At 35.1% G+C, this 21544-nt stretch overlaps 1 protein-coding gene across 1 annotated transcript in view; it reads left to right on the top strand.

Annotated features, from left to right (window-relative positions):
• LOC149791438 (uncharacterized) overlaps nt 1-20552 on the top strand; it is a 115754-nt gene extending 95202 nt beyond the window's left edge. The window contains exons 18-25 of the mRNA XM_089971357.1: nt 375-499; nt 1010-1126; nt 3928-4092; nt 4937-5119; nt 6280-6500; nt 8622-8705; nt 13712-13876; nt 15867-20552. Of these exons, the coding sequence (XP_089827483.1) occupies nt 375-499; nt 1010-1126; nt 3928-4092; nt 4937-5119; nt 6280-6500; nt 8622-8705; nt 13712-13876; nt 15867-16095 (1289 nt within the window). The 3' untranslated portion in view covers nt 16096-20552. The remainder of the gene's footprint in view (nt 1-374; nt 500-1009; nt 1127-3927; nt 4093-4936; nt 5120-6279; nt 6501-8621; nt 8706-13711; nt 13877-15866) is intronic.
• Nucleotides 20553-21544: the final 992 nt, after the last annotated feature.

Here is a 21544-nt window from a genome sequence, read left to right as displayed (position 1 = left end):
TTCTCAGAGACACATAATTTACTGACAATTTACTTTATGCACTTATAATTATCCAATTATTTTCAGACCTAGCATTGTGTTTGGGGGGGGGGAGGCTGACCAACAAACTTTGTATCCCAGTTACAACGTTTTGCAACTTTTAAATATGAATCAAAACCCAATGTACATAAGAGTTTCAGAAATTTTACTTGACTTTGGGAGAATGGTGAGTGTGTTGGGAGATTTAGGGGGATTGTGACTTGGATACGGAGTAAACCAGGTTGTGGTGGTAATGAAAGGCAAACATGAAGAAAAAAATGTCAATATATTGTCGATTTACAGATAGTTTATGACAATATGTAAAGGTACCCATGTGTTCTATTTTCTTTTTTAAGATTGGGTGGTATGTCAGGTGTCTCTTGTCGACCCAGGCACATTTTGTTCTCAGCTTTTGGTCACCAGATGTGTTTGCAACCAAGCTCCAGACATATTTCGGCTCCCTGGGTGTACAACCCCAGTGGTAAGTTGCTAAGTGAATTCTGGTACATTATGTCTTGTGTAAATCTATGAGTTTTAATTATCATTAAATTATACAGATGTTGTACAAATTAGCGGAATTCTAGACATTTAATTAGGTCATTTATGCGTCCTGTGAAGATTCTTGTTTTGTTTTCTTCAAATGTTGCAATTAATTATGTATGGATTTATAAATGACTTGAATTAGTAGGATCTCCAGAAAATATTAATACAGGGATATTTCTGTGCTGAATGGGAATGAGAACTTGGCTAATCATGTCTGGAAAAGGTTATCATGGGGAAAAAATTCAGAAATAATTTCTAACATGAATTCATAAGATTTTGAAATAATTTATTTTGGATTAGGCAATTCACGTTGCAATTAGGGCCCACTTTATAAGTTCCTGAGGACCTAAGTAAATCTATATCATACACTAAATATGTTACTTTCTGGACCCTAATCAGCAAATATTTTTATGAAGAAATCAAATCACAGATGCAAACGTTTTTACAGGGCCGAACCATCCTGTCAGAATTTAGTGCCATTATATCCTCCAGTCAAGAGAGTGTGAAGATCTTGGACAAAGCTGAATGGTGGCAACATCGCAGAACTTTGGACAATAAGATACATGTAAGTGTGTGTGTCAGCACAATGTAAAACTGAAGACGGGTAAGAAAAAATATCATAATAGTCTCACATTTTTGGACGTTCTGAGGTCATGGTCAGAGCTGAATGGTGGCAGCACTAATAAACATTGTATGACAGGATGTATACAAGTATGTGCATATACAACATACGGTCAAAGATTTATACAAGTAACCTCAGTAATTACCCACAAATTTGGAGACATCCACTGTGCTTGACAAGAATGAGTACAAGATTGCAGAGCTGTGGACAACATGATGTATGTAGGTGTTTAAATACGTAGTATAACGTCAAGGATATTTAAGAAAAATTGCCGTATATATCTCATTTTTGGATGCTTTTGCATTTTGGAAGAGCTGAAGAGTGGCAATGCTGCAGAGTTTGTAAAAATAGAAAATCATAATGCATGTACAGATGACGTAAAACAAAGCACATGTAAGAAAAACGCTATAATCAACTTCTATTTTTTGACAACCTAAGAATTTGAATAGGGCTGAAAATTGGCAAAACTGCACAGCGAATGGGCAATAGGCAAGTGCTTATAGATAAAGTTGAAAGCTGATAACATAAAAGAATAGTTACTGTAATTACACTTTGAATGCTCTTAAATCTTGGACCGGGCTGAATGGTAGAAACACTGCAGAGCTTTGGACCACAGGATATTTGTTATTGATTGTAGATTAAAATAAAAACAACACACTGAAGACTTTTAAGAATAATTGCTATACTTTATTGAAATTTTGGTTAACCCTTTACCTCATAGAGCATAGTGACAAAGTGCAGCACGCTATAAATAGAACACCTGTTACCTAGCAGACCGCATCCACATAGGCATGCCTGTGAATTGTTAAGCAATGTAGTGGTGTTACGTTTAACAGCAGTTTTAACCATTTTACGTTTAAGGTAGACATCTATTATATATGGAAAAATTGAAGAGTAAAGTCAGATTGTTATAGCTGTGTAATTATTTTTCACAAAAGAATATTTAATGTGCTTTAAAATCGAGAGAGAACTCATTCACCGTCATGTCAGTGAGGCCGCGTGACCGACCGTAGCTGCCATTTCCCATACTGGAAATTTACACGTTTTTCGTCTGCGTCTACATCACTGAGTCATCTGAATTTGATAATCAATAAAAACTAATTGCTGCTTACATAAATATCATAGCCTTTACCAAAGTTGTTGAATCTTTCGTAGCTGAGATTCTACTCTTGAAAACTTCGTAAGTACTGAATGAAATCCTGCCTGTGAACTGTTAAGCAATTTAGTGTATGTTATTAACAACAATTTTAACCATTTTACATTTTTGGTACACATATATTATATGTGGAAAAATTTAAGAGTAATGTCTGATTGTTATAGCTGTGTAATTATTTTCCACAGAAGAATTTTTTTATGTGCTTCGAAATCTTGAGAGAACTCGTTCACCGTCATGTCAGTGAGGCCGCGTGACCAACCGTAGTTGCCATTTCTGATACTCGAAATTTACAAGGTTTTCGTGTGCGTCTATATCACTAAGTCATCTGAATTTGATAATTTATAAAAACTAATTGCTGCCTACATTAATATCAGAGCCTTTACCTAATTTATTGAATCTTTCGTGGTTGTTATTCTAATCGTGAAAACTTCGTACGTACTGAATGAAATCCGCGGCTGCCATTTTGGAGAGTGGAGATTACGACCCAGTTACTTTAAATAGCAGATATCGACCAGTGCATGAATAGCGACCACGTGATCTGACGTAATTGTCATTCGCAGAAATGAATGTAGTATGTAATAGGGGGGTTTTCCCCGAAGGTGGCGATACGAAAACTATCTCAAAATGGCTGCTGTTTACAGCAGGCGTCAAAAGGCGCTTCTATGCGAATCTTGCAGAGGCGTCAAAAGGCGCTTCCATGCGAATGGAGTAGAGGCGTCCAAAGACGCTTGTATGAGGTAAAGGGTTAAACAGCTGTTGATGGAAACTCAAACTTCACAAGATCGAGTGTTTTCTCATAAATGATCACTTTATGGGATTGTGAACTACAAGCAAGATTTACTTACCTCAGAAATTAGATTGTACAATAGAATTGCTCCAATAAGCATTGACAGTTTTATGCTTCACAAAAACACGCATTTATTCACTTTTTTGAAAAGAATTGTGCTTAGTTTAAATTACTTCCAAGAGATATATTAGATTGATATCAGTAAGTCATGAAAATTAACAATGGGGCCACATGTTTGGAACTATTTTGTTGCTCTTAACATACTAACATGACCTCAGAGTTGGTCAGTGTAAAATAGTGTCCAAAACTGGACAGTAAATTGCCAGATAGCAAGTCACTTATTTATCGCCTATGGTGCAGAGTGGTTGGAAACTAAGATGTACGACAGGTCTGACTTGTGGCAAAACAATAAAGCTTTGGACAACAGGAACTTGTTGATCTAGTGTCTAGCCTATGTAATAGTAAAATAATTAGAATGTTGTTCAGACAGATAAATAGATTCTCAAAATGAAGTCAGATTAAGCAAAATACTTTTCAGAAGAATTCATTATATTATTTCTTTGTTTTGTTCTTTGGTGCCTGTTGAATGTTCAGGGAATGGTTGCAGACAGCAGTAAGAGCCTTATTTTAAAAAAAATCAATTTGGGAAAAGAAAATTAGAAATGCTTATTGAAATGATGGCTTAGTACTTTCCCAGGCAACATGTTTATTTCTTTACCAATTAACCATCAAGAAATATTTTTTTCATAATTATTAATCTCATTATGAATTCCACTCGTTTAATACTGACATGTCTTCCAGGGTGTGGTAGAAACTATGGAAACAGTATGGCTTGGTCACTGGAAGGCTGTCTTCTTAAGCAGGCCCAAGATAAGCAGCTCAAATTCTTTACTAGATTTATTACAGCAGATTTGTGACAAAGTCAGGACTATCTCCAAGAAAAACATCAGTCCTTCAGTTGCAGAGGTAAGACATCTCCCTATGTTGAAATTGGCAATAAATGGTCATGACAGGATAGTGATCCACCTAGTTAGCAATAGAAGGGATGAAGGGATAATTTTAGGGTTTCTTGGGGGCATAAAAAGGGCCCTTAACCCAGTGAAATATATTCCTTAAGTCTGACAGAATTCATTGGGTTTTTTTTCTTCTTCTTCCAAATACATTATCAAATCATATTATAATAGAAGTCCTTCGGCTGCCTTGGAATCTAACTATGCAAATAAAGATGCTAATCACATCTGGCTGTTTTGCAATAATAGTTCTAAAATATGTTGGCTTACCAAGATGGCAGTCAAAATAAGGGTGGTTACTCCTTGATTAGTGGGATTGGTGCCAAGTCAGGGTTATTTTGATGCCTTCTGACATAAAATGTTTTATCTAGTTTGTTGTTGTTTTTGTAGGGTTTAACGCCATTTTTCATTACATGATAGGCTATACATGGTGGCCAGTATTAACGGTGGAGGAAGAACCCAGGGAAAACCCCGGAAAGAACCACCAACCCACGAAAAGCTACTGGCAAGCATTCTCACATACCCATATTGGCTGAATCCAAGACTTGAACCCATGCAGACAGAAGTGAGATGGCAGTGATCTGTAACGGAGAGCGCTTTAGACCACTCGGCCACTCAGGGCCCCTATCTAGTTTGTAGTAATGGCAGTAATATTTGATGATATGTTAGCATCATTTGTGGAGACTTCAAATACCTTAAGCCAGGATGCTTACTGTCATTGTAACTGGTGAGCTATGATCTGTTACATACAGTATTATTAGTATTATTATTATTATTACCTTCCGTTTTCTGAAACGTAGGTGCTTTTGCTGTCAGTCTCAGTACTTGGAGAACCTCAAATGAAGCAAGCTGTATCTGAGATCCTGTCCCTTGAGAGAAAAGCACAGGAGGTTCAAGACATCATGTCCTACCTAAAGTTGCAGTTGAAGACGAATCCCTTGATTCCAAACCCTGAGGGACATACTGTCCTCATATTGGATAAGGTGAGCAGGGTATCAGTAATTAGTAGGAATTTTCTTTTTACTTGCTTGTGTTTGCTAATTGGGTGTTATATTATATTTTGTATAGAAAAATTAACTTTAAATCAAACAGTTTTTAGCACTCATAAAATTGCCACCAAAATAGAGTGAGAAAACTATGTTCATGAAAATGTTTGCGTAAGTGAGTGCAATACTATACATTCATCATTATTCACAGGGTTGCAAGTTTTGTGGCTTTTGTTGGTAAGAGAAGACTGAAACCAAGCTGGTAATAAATCCCCACCCTCCACCCTCAAACTGAAACCAAGCTGATAATAAATCTCTACCCTCAAACTGAAACCAAACTGATAATAAATCCCTACCCTCCACCCTCAAAAATCAAATGTGATGGCATAGTATTGCTCATTTCTTTGCTTTAAAGTCAAGAAATTTGTTTTTATGAAAGATCAGGACCAGTGGAAATTTATTGAATACAGTTTTATTCACTTTCATGTAGTGAAAAACTACTAATGTATTGACTTTCGGATGTTGTCGTAAATTGATAAAAGGCATGTAAAAGGATATTTACATCTTTAATCCTCATCTCTGCATTTACACTAAAAGTGTTTACCTAATCAACCTAATTACTGTTGTAGGGATTACACCTGATTGTTAATAAATGCATGGATGTTAATGTTGGTGTAATCTCGTATAGAGATGTATACATCACAGCCTAATATTTAATGTTCTTTTTAAAACCTGTATGTACATTCTAAATTATGTGATCATTAAATTACAACAGTGTGGGTAAAACATGGAGTAAAATTGTGGAGAAGATACATAAAGTGTCAGTTCACTACTGTACCAGTTTTCATGAATGAAATGAAATGACATAACAGGATCATAAACAAATTCATATCTTTTTCTAAATACATTGTGATTCATAGTCTAGGTGCTGATTGTCTCAATCAAAGCAAGCTCAATTATAAATTTTTGTTTCTCAACTTTTACATAATATGCTTGATGTAATTGATTAATTACTTGTAACATGTATGCATGAGAGATGTAGTGATGTCAAATATAGCAGCAGGCAAAATCTGTAGTACTGACCAAAAACTATAATGTGCTGTTATAATTCTTTCTTTCTTTTAAATGTTTTCACAAATTTCACCTTTTCTTTACAGAATGTTCAGCATTTGCCGTGGGAAAGCATGGCTATATTACAAAACAAATCTGTATCAAGACTGCCATCTATGTACCACTTGCATACTCAGCTTTCATTCCTCCAGACTCAAGAGAGTTCTGTATTTATCAAGGGAGTGAACTCGCAGAGCACATACTATGTGCTCAATCCAGATAATAATCTGCCAAACACACAGATAACATTTGAGGGCTGGTTTGAGAAGTAAGTATGGGTCTGACCCTGTTAATCCAATGCTTTTGTGTGGGGATATTAAATTATGTACTTACGGATTAATATTAGAAAATATGTTAATTGCTGTCAAATCTGGATATTGGCTTTGACCGTGTTTGGTCTCGATCCTGGTTTTCATATTAGGTTCATTTCATTTGGTCAGGGAATCAGACAAACTTTAAAGGAGTGGCTCAGATTCTTTAATCTGTTCTAGTTACATTTACGTTATAGCATCATCTGCTAATGTCATCCAACCACTTAAAACATTCAAGCTCAAAAGTATTCAGATTTTTGGGGCATCCTTGGGGGAAAAAAGCAGGAAAGTCAGTAATTAACATTTATTGGATATCATGTTGTGTAACTATTACTCATCAAGAAATTGCTGGCACTGCATGAAAATTTTAAAAAAATATTTTAAAAAAATACTTCAGATTAAAAGATCCAGCAAGCTAGTCATTGGGTTTATAACTGCTGTTTCTAAAACTGAACTGGTAGTCATTAAGGTCAAAGTGTACATTAAGAATTCATTACGGTCAAAGTGTACATTAAGAATTCATTAAGGTCAAAGTGTACATTAAGAATTCATTACGGTCAAAGTGTACATTAAGAATTCATTACGGTCAAAGTGTACATTAAGAATTCATTACGGTCAAAGTGTACATTAAGAATTCATTAAGGTCAAAGTGTACATTAAGAATTCATTACGGTCAAAGTGTACATTAAGAATTCATTACGGTCAAAGTGTACATTAAGAACTTCACAGTTGAATATAATGTTGCCTTTGCTTCATCAGATCACACTTCAGAACTTTTCACGTGTATCTGAGGTCACAGGTTCAAACATCAGCCAAGTCTTACCAAAGACTTATAAAAATGGTACTAGCAGCTGCCTCACTCGGCCCTCAGCATTAAGAGGTTGGTGTTAGGACTGGTTGGTCTGGTGTCAGCCAAATGTGACTGGGTGGGACATGATGCTACATGTCTGTGGCATGATGCCCAAGTGCTAGACCACTTTGTACTGCCACACTGCAGACATCGTAGCAGTATGATGGAAATTGTTAAAGCTATGTTAAAAGTCACACACACACGCACACACACACGTGTTCCAAGTCAACAATAGCCATACTTGATGTTTCTTTAAAAATTGGTCTGGCTTAGCAAAAAATATTTTCTGTTTTACTGGGATCTTGTTAGGGTGAGCAGTGTCTATTACCAAATTTACCTCCTAAATATCCAGGTGGAAATTCATGAAATTTGGTATTTACTTTGCCCATTTGACAATTGATCTTCCAGAGGAGTATGATTGTTGCTTTCTCTTTTAGGGGTTCCAGGGAGAGTGTCAAAGGTCAAATGAACACAAATGTTAATTACAGGGACATATATTTTTTTAAAACCAAACTTTGTACATACAACCATTCCAGGAAAGTCTCATTATATATGTGATGAATTTTGTGTTTCAACCTTGGGTCATGCCTTCCCTCCCTTGTCTTTGTTTACAAGAGACAGTATTGCCATGTAGAGACATAAAAGTAATTCTAGTTTTTGCTTAGCATGTAGATGTGGATATTTGGGATTCTTTATAATGCTGTTGTCAGGAGACAATAAGCTGATCTGCAAGTTATCCAAGACTTTTAAACCATGTTACATGCGTTCAACAAGTAAAGATGATAACTCTTACAAACAGAATTGTGTTTTTCTTTCTCACTCCATATTTACCCAGAAACCTATATTGACAATTCTTTGACTCTAATGAAGCTGCAATGTAAATCTTACGCCTACATGTTGTTCATTTTTAAATTACCATACATTATTAACTTTTAGGCTGCTGTATGAGAATTATGATCATTATTAATTGTCAAATTTAACAAGAGACTCTGATTGGTAAATAAGTATTATTCTTTCTTTGCATCTTGGCATTTACGAGTTATATAATTATTAAATTGTGTGGGGTCATACTTAGGTACTTCCCTGTTATATTTCCATCATTATGAAGCCTGAAGTCATGCTGGTGAAAGGTTGTACATAGAGTCCTGTAAAACAAATAGTTCCTAAAACAAGCATTCCTACAGTACCATTTAATTGCATTCTAAAATCAATGTTACCTTTATTACAGAGAGCCTGGCTGGAAGGGAGTAGTAGGAAGACCACCAACACAGCAAGAGTTCACAGAAGCTATAACAGCACAAGACCTAATGATGTATATCAATAGGATTTTTGTCTCTTATCATCCACTAATATCCAGAGCGGATAAACTCAGCATCTCTATATTGATAATCTCTTGATATACTGGCCAGAAAATCCTTAGTTTGCATAAATTATCAAAATACAGAAATTTGATAAGCCAATCAGATTTTTTGCAGTAAAATGTTCTTGTGCCTTGAGATAAGAAAACGTTCCCATTAGAAAAAGATGAGTTGTACCCAATCATTGTATTGATGGGCTAATATTTTCTCAGATCTTGTTCTAGCACAATAAAGCAGGAACAGGAGTTTGAATTTTTAGAATTCTTTTATCAAATCCATGGATGAAAGTTTCCTGTCATAGGATGGAAAGTCCACCTTCAGAATGTTCCCACAGGTTGATCTTCCAAATCATGCAAATCCATTGAGTTTTTTTATGGTGTAAGGGGTTAAAGTGGTTAGAAAGCATTAGGTAGAAAAAAATTCAGTGCTTTTGGATGCTAAATGTTAACTTATGATTTACTGTTAAGCAAGTATATTGAAATTTTCATGTGGTATTCAATTCACTCGAGGTTTCTCACTTGTGTTCTGCTTAATCACGAAGTTTATACTTCACTCCGTAATTCATTATCCTCTATGGAAACCAGAATAACTCAGTGTTATGTTCCACTGCTATTTGATTCTTACATTTGCCTCATAAGAATGATATTGGATAGAGGACGCTGAATTATTTGAGCGAGACACCTTGGCCGATTCTGTACTTTCATGTACATCATTATACCATAGTTTTCTCTATTCTGCCCTCTCCCCCCACTTCATAGGAATTTTTTTTTTATTTTTAAATTGTTGCTTTTCTTGGCCTGGTAGTTGTCAGTCTTAAACATTGGAATTTTGCCCCTGCTAAATTTGCAGAAATAACTGCATTTATTTTTTTCTTTACAAATGTATAAATGGACTAAAGAACAGCATACCATTTTTTTTTTACTTGAAATTATTATCTGTTGACTAAGTAAATGAAAATGAAATTGATTAATATCAGCCTTTCAAAATAGGCACTTGTGATTGTTTGTTATCTGAAAGAGGCTCAAGGATTATATATTATTATTATTATTATTATTATTGTCATTATTATTATTATTATTGTCATTATTATTATTATTTTCATTATTATTATTGTTATTATTATTATTATTATTATTATTGAAGTAAATGATGAGTTATAATGTATCAGATATATCCATTTGAATGTTATGTTCAAATGTATTAGTGGCTAAAAGAACAGCACACTCTTTTTTCTTGACTTGAAACTTCAAAACGTAACTGTTTAATTCTCCCACTGATCCTGTATGGAGGAAAAGTCATTTGTTTAATTCTCCCACTGGTCCTGTATGGAGGAAAAGGCATTGCCTTTCAGCGTCTTTATATTCAAAAGCAGTTCATGCTAACAGACTGGAAAATTACTATTTGTTGATTAAGTGAAAAAAAATGAAATTGATTAATAATAAGCCTTTCAGAATAAGCACATGTGATTATTTTTTTTATCTGAAACAGACTCGAGGGTTATGTATTTAATATTAATATTATTATTATTATTATTATTATTATTGAAGTAAATCCTGATTTAAACATTTCCATTTGAATTTTATGTTCAGCTTCTGAATTTTCACATTTACAAATTAATAATGGAAAAATTGTGTTAAGATGAAGTATGCTTTCTTTCTCTCAAAATTTGTAATGAGAAATTTATGTATTCATGATTCAATGGATGTATGCATCATATTCAAGAATCAGAATTTTGGATTGTTCTGTTACCATTTTCATGCAAAAATAGTGTCCAAACTACTCCATGGTGGGGGGGGGGCCTGAGTGGTCTAAAGCACTCACCGTTACAGATCACTGCCATCTCAACGCTGTCTGTGTGAGTTCGAGTCTCATGCTCGGCTAACGTGGGTACATGAGAAAGCCTGCCAGTAGCTTCTCATGTGTCGGTGGTTCTTCCCGGGATTTTCCAGGGTTCTTCCTCCACCAATTATACTGGCCGCCATGGATAGCCTCATTTGTGCTGAAAAATGGTGTTAAACCTTAAAACAACAACAACAACTCCATTTTTTAGCTTATGGGGGTCTTAACAAACTCAGCTACCCACTCACCCTCAGGCTTTGTCCAGAACCCACAAAGCTAGGCAGCCTTTTTGACACACACACACCCCACTATTTTTCAGTAATGGTTTTTTCCCCAGCTTTCACCCATGCAAATCGCTTGAATTGCTTTATGAATTATTCACAAGTCATACAGTGTATCATTTATAGGACCACAGTGAGTAGTGATAAATGTACAGAAGCCAAGTTTGTTAGCCCTGGGTATCAGATGATTGTCTTTTAATTGTAATAAATAATTGGAGAGAGAGGGAGAGAAGGAAAGAGAAAAATTATAATAGGGTAAACTTGAAATTGTTGTCCTTTACTCTGTCTCTTTGGTTTTTAGTTCATTTCAGTCACTAAAAGATAACAGTTGCATGTAGATTTCAGTCACTAAAAGATAACAGTTGCATGTAGATTTCACCACATAAAAGGTATGCAGCAGCAGGGGTCATGCTACCAGGCAAAGTCAGTGAAATGGTTACTTTGGTCTACCAATTTCACTTCAGCATGCCAGTCAAGCAAAGTTTACTTGACTTTCCTATGTATATCCAGCCTCCATTCCATTTCCCTATTGCCATTCCAATCAAAATAATGAATCTTGCATGGGCTTTTAGCTATTAAATCCTTGTTGATAGACCTAAAAATTTAGAAACATACTTTAAAAGGAACTTTTCTACTAATTGAGTAGCTTCTATTGCTGTTAAGTGTGTACAGTCATGGAAATGAATGAAATTACAAGCTTTTTCATTCCCCTAACCAAATACTGTTTTGGTTAAGAATTTTTTAATTATATGGTGGGTTTTTTTAAGGAATAGCTACCCATTTTTGAGGTTGCCATGAAATGCTGATAATAGACAACAGTATTTTTTGTTTTCTAATTTTAGATAGGAGTGTTTAGATGTTATCATAAAGTATGACAAGTATATCTTGTTTTTAATAAGAATTTACTTGCAGCAAAATACCAGTTACTGACAAATTTATTTTGCAAGCCTCCTGACATGCTCATGTTTATAAGAACAAAATTTTAGTAATCCTTGGAAGAAGTGAATAGTGACCATGATGCCATGATATATGCATGTAACCTGTAGCCATTATAAACAGTAAACAGTCATTTTAATGGTTTTGGAAAACTAGAACCACCACAGTTTATACAAGTAATTCAAGGTAAGGGTTATCTGATGTAAACAGCCATCATTTCTCAGATTACCTGATTGACTGCTAATTGCTAGGGTTGTTTTGTGTCGAGTTCTTTAAGCAATGGTTTAGGTAAATTTGCGTAGTTAAAGTACATGAAGTAGAACAACTAAATTCGTTTGAAGTGTTGGGTCAGTCAGAAAGATGCCACTTACTACAGTTCCTTGTGATTATATGTTTGCACATGTGTGTCAGTGTACTTCCAAGAGCCTTTTACCTTGGAAGATCTGATATGCTATCATTTTGGTTTGCACTGCTTTAGGATCAACTGATACACAATGCAATAGTGCTGTTACACTTTAATGTTTCCTGATATCATTTAAAAGTTAATGTTACATAAACATCCTGTCACCAAATTCCAAGCACTATCACTCAAACGACGCCTGTTCTTACCTTTTCTTGGGTATGTAACGATCTATTTAGATTTGAGATCTTTGGAGATCTGACAGAATCTGGTACAAGGTTATGTTTCTTTTGTTAGTCTGGCTGCAAATATCAGAGGTTAGTGATTCTGATTCAAATAGCTGGGTTTTCCCAAGAAGGATGGTAAGAAATTTAGACATGTGTCGACAGTGAATGGAAGATTTCACGTACTTGGATACCAGTGGGTGAGATGGGGATGATGTACAGTTCCTATTACAGCGTATTATTTTTTTTACTGTTGTAGCTTTAATAAACGTTATTGTTGTTTGATTGTTATTATTCCAGGACATGTTGAGTAAAATATCATAAATGAAAATTGTATCTTACCCTTGAGTTGCTCTTAAAGTTGCACAGTATAAGAAAAAACTTTGATCAATAAACCTTACTTAAAATGGGTGCAGCCTTATGAATTTCTCTTACCTGTCTATACAAGTAAAAACGGGGGTTAGTTTCATCCTCCAGTTTAACCCATTTTAGAAACACATAAATAAAAGTGTTGCATTATTTCATTTATATTTAAAATATTTCTCCAACAAAAAAATCTGGTTTGCAAATGGAATGTATTACATTATAAATGAAATGGTGATATTTTTGGGGTCAGAATTGCATATTAAGGCATAAAGACCTCAATCAATGAACTATTTCTTGAGTCTTCATGGCTGCCACAGATGAACTTAAAACTCTTATGTTTTTGGCATTTGGAATAAATATAATTTAAATAGTGGACTATTTAAATTCAAAGACTGACTTTTGGCATTAAATCACATTGTAATTCTAGGAAATAAATAAAACTTTTATGTTGACTACATGAAAATATTTTATGCTACTGTTCATTTACCTTGATGATAGCAACAAATTTATGGGGAGACAACTGTATTGATTATATGTGATTTGCTAATTGTAGAAGCTATTTACAGTTTGGAAGTGTATTAAATGCTTCATAAAAACACTATTTTCTTGATTTGAGTTTCCATTTTCTTTAGGCTTATACAAGTAGTTAACTTACTTGTAGTAAACTGTGCACTGAGCTTCTCTATCTTCTCACCCCCGTTTGGACCACAAAACAAAACACTTCTTACTCCCCAGGACTGACTGGAAGATATGCTATTAATGAAAGAGGGAGAAGACACATCACTCAAGATTCTGAGTCTAGCATGATTCCTGAGTAGTAGTCCCTCTCACTGAAGATGTTTTTAAAGGTAATCTGACAAGACCTCTTACGACACTTGTCTACATTTTAGTCTCCACATTCATTTACATTACAGCTACTGTGGGCATGGCAGTGGAAGTCAGTACCTCAACAAAGATGAGCTACAACATCTCAGGGCCAGAGCTGTGGCCATCTTGATGGGTTGCAGCAGTGGAAGGTTACAGGTCCATGGTCAACTTGAAGCTACTGGGGTCATGATCAGCTACTTCCTTGCAGGATGGTAATAAGCATGAATTTGTTTTATTTCAGTATTATCTTTAGTACCTCAAGATTTAATGTAACATGTATCTTTAGACCAAAAGTCCAATTTAAAGTAAGGAGTTGTGTAAAACATTCGCATACAAGACAGATTTTTACACTAGGCATTCAAAATTTATATTATTTTGACTATCTGCCCACTATCAGTTGAGTTCTCCATTGCTTCATATTTTTTGCAACCAGAATAACTGAGCAACCCTTTAACATAATTCAGTGCCATTTGTTAAGTGACGTCCATTACACATAAACGTGCCTGGTAAGGGTTTCATCTCTTTGGTTCATTTCATATTTACAGCTCTTTTTACAGTCAATTTTGGATGTTCATGATGGCAGTTTCTTGTAACCAGGGCTGCTTAACATATCTTGACTCAGTTTTATATGAATGCTACTAAACATATATCATGCCAGGGCACGTGAGTGAGCAAATTGCACAAAATTTGAATCAGTTTGCACATTTGAAGAGCAGTGGTGATGAATGAGAACTAAAGCAAATTAGTTCAAAAATTGCACATATAAAAAAATGAACATTGTAAAATTTACAATTTTTATTTAAATAAATTACTTGTCGCAACATAAATTGCACCACCAGTAGATGTCTTGTAGCACTTTTCATAACATACATCTTTGTCAAGTAGGCAACTGTTTACACATCTGGGTGCTTTTTTTTAAACCTTGAATTCATAAAGCAAGTTTTGCAGCTGCTTGTTTAAAATCCGGCTTCCTAGAAAACCTCAAATGGCCAACTGCCAACATGGTTAATCTTCATATGATGATTTCATTTGGCAAGTAATGACTGATGATAGCAATGATGGTAATGATTTTTAAAGTTTTGAAGTATATCAGATAACTGGAGTGGGGAAAGTGTTACTGGAAATACTAGTGAACGTTTTTGAACCTGAAAATGATGTTGAATGTGAGTCCAATTTACATGAAACAGCATGTTAGTCAACCACCTATTCAGTGTAGTTTTCAAATTAAATGTAGAATAGCCAGAATACAAGGCCTAATTAAAATAATTTAAATTAATTTAACAATTTAAAAGTTGAGTGCAATTTTCATTTCTTTCTTTCAAACAAATGAAAGAAGTTCATGCTCAGGAATCTTGTGCTACAAAACAATCTAAGGGTTAAGATAAATCGAATAAATAAGAATCTAAAAGAACTAAAAAGTTAGTGAACAAGCATACTATTTCAGTGATGGACTTAAAACACGAATACATCATTGTGGAACAAATAAGAAATTGGACATAGTAGTCAGCAAAATACAGATTCAAGAAAGTGAAAGATGGACATGGCTGATGTTAGTAAAAAATATCTATCATCTGTGGGAAATGCTCCATAACGATAAAGAACATTTTCCCAACTTATTCAAGCTGGATAAACTATGCACCCTTAGTGAAAGGTGAAAGGGGTTCTCAGTACAGAACAGTATTCATACACAGACTATTCAATTAATTTGTTTGCATTTCCTCTATCAAGGGGAAACCACTCTAATCTGACTTGTGCCTCTGCAAGCAAGCGAGTTTTTTGGCACTTTCATTGCAAAAAACAAGCTTAAAATCATTGTGAACATCTGTTTTAGCTTGGGAGTGCTAGAAGTGTGAGACAATGGATTTCTCATAAAATATTATGGTTGGGTATTATTGAAGAAACATTTTACTCAAATTTTTTGAATTTTTTTATTATGATTCCAATTATGTTTATCTCTAGTTTCCTCTGCACTTGGCCTATTTGTTTTCATGTTGAAGGGACATTGAGATTGTTAGAAACTGTGTAAATATACAATCATAATACCTGCCTTAAAACACTAAACAGAGATGGGTAATGTGGTTATAAACCATCTTATCTCACAACTATATCCAACCAAAGGGTCAAACTCTGGTATTTATGCTGAAAGCAGCAACACCAAACTAGGTTTTATTTCTGAAACACATTTTTATATTTTTATTTCAGTCCCTGTATTGTGGCCAATCTGTGGGATGTGACAGATAGGGATATTGATAGATTCCTGGAATCTTTCCTCAAAATCTGGCTTAATTCTGAGAATGGAACATTGCTAACAGACATAGTGACTGAGGCCCGCAAAGCATGCAAGCTGCCACATCTAATTGGTTATGCACCTGTTGTGTATGGCTTCCCTGTAAGACTGCAGAGAAAGAGGAGCAATGAAACTGCTACTTAGACAAACTGATTGACTTTATATGTTGATGATGATATATTCTTAAAGGGTAGTTAACATGATTGTTTGGTATGTACTTGGTCAAGGATTTTAATGATAATTTGTGATGTAAGTAAGTAGAGTAAGATAAGAATATTTGCAGTATATTTAGTTACATTATAGCACTCCTGCTTATGGAAAGCATCTGGTCAAATATAAGAGATCTCATTAATTTACATCAATACATGTTTACCTGCAAATGCAACCGTGATGGCCATTTTCAATTGTAATATGTGTTGTCATAAATGTAATGTGGAATACCTACGCTTACAATACGGATTTCAGATTCAGTTTGTTTTGTTGGTTTTAACAGCGTTTTGAACACATTGAATATATCATGTCAAGGAGATGCCAAGGCAACTAACTCAGGCTAGCCTGGGCAGGGGTATTGAACCCGCAACACTTGACTTATGAATCCAACACTCTCCTAACTGAGCTACCACATGGATTTTGGATTGTTTGTTTTGTTGGTTTTAATGGTTCTTTAAACACTTTGACTGTATCATGTAAAGGAAATGAAAGCTAAATATCTATATCAAGGAGATATGAAGGTAGCTGACCTTGGCTAACCCAGCTTTGGGTATGGAACCCACAACCCTTGGATTATGAGTCGGACACTCAACTATCTGAGGTACGGTAGGGATTTCAGATTCAGTTTTTAAGACAGATCAACACTCCTTGTAAGTGGAGGTAGTATTTTGTGTTCTGAAAACAGATACAAGCTGTTTATTGCATGGAAGACAGTTAAAGTATTAATTTAAATGTGAATTGTCTGGATCAAATCAGAAAAGTTGAGGGGGAAATTGTAGAGTATTAAGATGAAAGTTAGGGCTACTCCATAAATCAAATTGTTGAAGTTGAAAGTTAGTTTTTGTTGAGACTTAAAGTTGGCTCAATAGATCAGTATGTATGCCTATCAGTCCATTTGTCCACATCCCAGATTAACTTCAGTGTTTTTTACTTTCCTTTTATTTCAATATCATTTTTTCTCAGTCTCACTGAATCTGGACTGTAGCTCTGAGGCAGGCATGACACGCAGGTCATGGCTAGCTTCTTGTTTTAATAAACCGAACACCTTATTTAGAATACAATTTAACTGTTATTATGAACCCTGTGTAATTATTTAAATGACCACCACCGAAAAGAACATTAATACACACAACCAATCTCCATTACCATTTTAGGAAAAACCCTCAATTTTTATTTTGATGGAAACAATGTAATGGATATGATTGTTGATAAACTCCATGAGCATGTCAAACTTTGTTGGCCAGTTTTAACAATTATTATGCAGCTGTTAGAAGGCATTTTCAAAAAGGGCCAAATTACAGAATTATACTTCTTTTTTTAAAACCCAAAATCTTGTTCATATGTTTGGTGTTCTTTTAAATCTAAGACTGTGGTAACCCTGTGACAATCACCTTTTACATGTCTGCTCACAAATTCTTATAACCAGCATAGCTCTGCAAGCCATTCTCATAGATATCTTTTGGTAGGTAAATTATAAGTTTTTTGATGGAGTTAAAATCCATTTTTGCTTGGTACCAGCATAGGTCCGCAACCTTTGCACATAATTGGATGCCATTTGTTACTTGAATTGCCCATTAAAGGTAGATGTGCTTTTCATAAGGTTGTATAATTTCATGTTTAATTTTAAAAGAGTTACTGTCGTTTTTCCATTAGTGTTGCCACTATAACAGGTCCTTGTAACAAGAGTATTTCATCTTGGGCTTCGGTCATAAAATTTTACTAGACATACTGAGTAACACTTGTTACTCCAGACTTGGAAATATTACACAAAATGTGCAACTGATTCATCAAATTATTTTTAGTAAGATTTAGAGTGAAGTAATGTTATATGGTGGAGGGTTTGGGAACCATTCAGCATATTCTAATGCTATTTGTTGAATACAATGTCTCAAGACCTATATGTGACTTTTATTGTTTCTTTCTTATCAACTCCAAGTGGTCTAAGGTGCTCGACATTACTAACCGGTCACACATTTTACCATTGTCCGCACAAGTCTCAGCTTGACCAACATGCGAGAAAGCTTGCAAGTAGCTTTCATCTGTGTTTTTTCCAGGTTCGTCCTCAAAATATAATGAGCGCCATGTATCATGTGCTGAAAAATGCTGTTAAACCCCTCAAAACACACACACACACTCATCAACTCCTTTTGGATAGAGTTATGACCGGTGACAATTAACTTTACAATTAATTTTGTATTATCAAACAGAAGTTTGCTTGTAGCCAGCATAACTCTGTATCCCTTGAATATAATTTGATGCAATGGGCTCAACCATTGTGGAGAATTTTCTATATATCCACCTTGAATGCCTTATCATCACTTGGGTATCCTGGATACCACAAGATATCTTTAAGGAAACATTCTGCTAAGGCTAATTCAGATTGTCTCAGCTGTTCTAGAAACAGGTGGAAAATAGTTTATTTGAACTGGTTGCTAAGAAAGCTACAACGTTGCTGAGGAAACCACACCATGCACAACTTTGATAGAGATTGGTCAAAGGGATATTTCTGACAGATTTGATCTTAATTGGCTCAGGTTTTCTGGTCAAAAAATCAAAATAGGTTTTCCACCTGGTTATTATGCTAGAGATGCAACCATGACAGTTTTGATAGAAGCAGTCTTAAGAAACAAAATTTCTTCCAAGTTTCATTCAAATTAGTTAACTATTCTTCTGGAGAACTTAAAAATAGCAAATATCAGTGGATGGTCTTTGGGGAGAGACATTGGTTATGACATGTTACTAAATTAGTGTATGGGTCATCTCATGTGGCAAAACAAATTTAACCATTCAAGTTAATATTTTACATTTTTTTGTCATGTAATAATGTTATAAGGGCTGCACTTGGAACCCAGGAAAGGCACTTATAATACTGTAAATTCACCTATAGATGCAATTGAGAATTTTGTATCATTTTCATAGGAACATTGGGGATAATCTGAGTACCAATGTATATATTTTGTAACTGTCCTCCTTGGGTATGATGTATTGATACAAGGAATAGCTCTAACCTGCATGTGTTATTCAGTAAAACTATTTTTATCTGTCTTTCACAATGATATAAATTTGTATTTTGTTTCATACAAATCAGGACTTTAATATGAAAATATAACCAGTTGGGGTTTTTTGTGCTCACAAATACGCACAAAACCACAAATTAAAACCCAAATAAAGTAGTTTTTTATTTTACTAAAGAAGGTGAGGATTTCTTGGCCAATTGTTTCAAAAATTTCCATTGAACTGATATATCATGCATAAAACAAATTTAAACCCATTATACATTTCAAACTTTAATGACATACTTATGCTTGATAGGTAAAGAATTATTGATCAAAAATATTAAAATGGACTCTTAAAGTTACTTTCCTAATGTTCAGCTTTATGTTATACTCTTTTTTCACATGCTGTACTGTCCTGAAAGAGGCGCCATGAAATGCAAATATTCAACACATCTTCAAGAATTGGAGTTTTATGTAAATACATTTTGTGGTAAGCTTGTGAATAGAATAACGTATATTTATTTATATATGACAAAATTGAAATTGATTGATTTTAGAATGTATTTATGTCAAGGGAATAATAAACATTTATTTTTAATTGTGGTTAATGTTTATTATTGTATGAAACTTATGCTATACCTCTAGCACCATCTGCCTTAGGATATGACTGGTGTAAAATGCCAACAAGTCATGATATCTTTATGCCTCTGAAGGTATGCCTTGTACAATAGAAAACTTGTTTGTGCCAACCTTACACTAATTGCATTGCTAATTACAAGGTAACCATGATGCAGAAATTTTATCTCCTAGCACATCTACAGTATGGTATGTTCTTTAAACTGTCATGGTGTTTCTTATTTCATTCTAAACCATGCCAGTACAATGTAGGTCATGTTGACCTACTTTCCTTGTACTAATGACGTTATTTTAAAGGTTAATCCAAGTGGAAAAGTTATGTTCCAGAAAATCTGTAGGCATGGTCATTAGTAACAAAATCCATTGACAAATTGTGACAAGATGGAAATTTTGCTAGTAAAACAATATTTTCACCGATTTAATCCACATTTTTGTTGGAAAATTAAGATTTTTGTGCTGTTATATGAAAATCTTCTTTCCAGGTTGTTGTTGTTGTTGTTGTGGGGTTTAACGCCATTTTTCAGCACGATAGGCTATACATGGCGGCCAGTATTAATGGTGGAGGAAGAACCCGGAAAACCCCGGAAAGAACCACCGACCCACGAGAAGCTACTGGCAAGTTTTCTCACATGCCCACATTGGCTGAATCTTTGACTCGAACCGCCGCAGACAGATGTGAGATGGCAGTGATCCGTAACGAAGAGCGCTTTAGACCACTCGGCCACTCGGGGCCCCTTCTTTCCAGGTAGTAAACCATTCAGGAATTGTTCCAGCCCTTGTAACTTCATCAGGGCATTTCTTGCTTCATTCTGAACCACCCAGGAAAATGGAGCATGTGGGTCCAACGAAGTTATTTTTCTTACAGTGATATTGTTGTTCATGGGTTAAGCCCAGTGTCAAACATTTTCTTAAGGCAAATATCCAGCTGTCAGCATGGTATGTACATTGAATGTGGTCAGGGTCTTTCTTGCATATTTCTTCCTATCCCTAAGGGAAAATAGGTCACAGTGATTTACTTTTCTTACACTTATTTCTTTGTTGCATACAGGTTTAATTTATTGGCAATTTCTTCAAATACATTATCATAATACATTGGTAGTATAACCACTACCATGCAATTCAGCCCTCCAAAGTTAAATTTTAGCTATAGAAAATCCAAGTTGCCTGACCACACAGATGGGAATCAGACAAGAGTGACCTCTTCATGAATAGAGGGATTTGGCACAAAATCCTGTCCAAACTTTAGTCCATGGGTCTACAGTCTTGGTCAGATGATGCACATAAAAGGAAGGCAAATAGCACACCAGTAAAAGAGAGGATGATGCCATTCGTAGCACTGCTGTTGATAATGCATTGGTATGAAGGCCCATTTACACGTGCTACATTATCTGAGTTAGATTAACAGTGGTCAACACCAGCTCATAGCCTCATCAGATGCAGATAGAGACTGGTTACAGAGATCCAATATCCCCTAATCCATCCCACCATCATGAATTCAAACTGGAACCAACCTTTTGGGGCAGTACCATGGGCCTAATTCTGGATAGGTATGACACCCCATCTATACTTCCTACGACATTAATGGCAGGTCAATGCTAGCACATAGCCTCATCAGATGCAGCTAGGGGCTGGTTATGGGGATTCTCTAACCCATCCCACCATGGCACCAAATGGAAGGAAATGATGGAACCAGACTGCTATTGGATATAGATTGTTCATGGTCAATACAGAATCCAACCTAGTCTACCGAT

The sequence above is a fragment of the Sinohyriopsis cumingii genome, chromosome 9, assembly GCF_028554795.1.
Source record: "Sinohyriopsis cumingii isolate HCF-2022 chromosome 9, ASM2855479v2, whole genome shotgun sequence".
Classification (NCBI taxonomy): domain Eukaryota; kingdom Metazoa; phylum Mollusca; class Bivalvia; order Unionida; family Unionidae; genus Sinohyriopsis; species Sinohyriopsis cumingii.
Note: the sequence above shows the minus strand (reverse complement) of the source record. Positions and strands in the feature narration are given on the sequence as shown.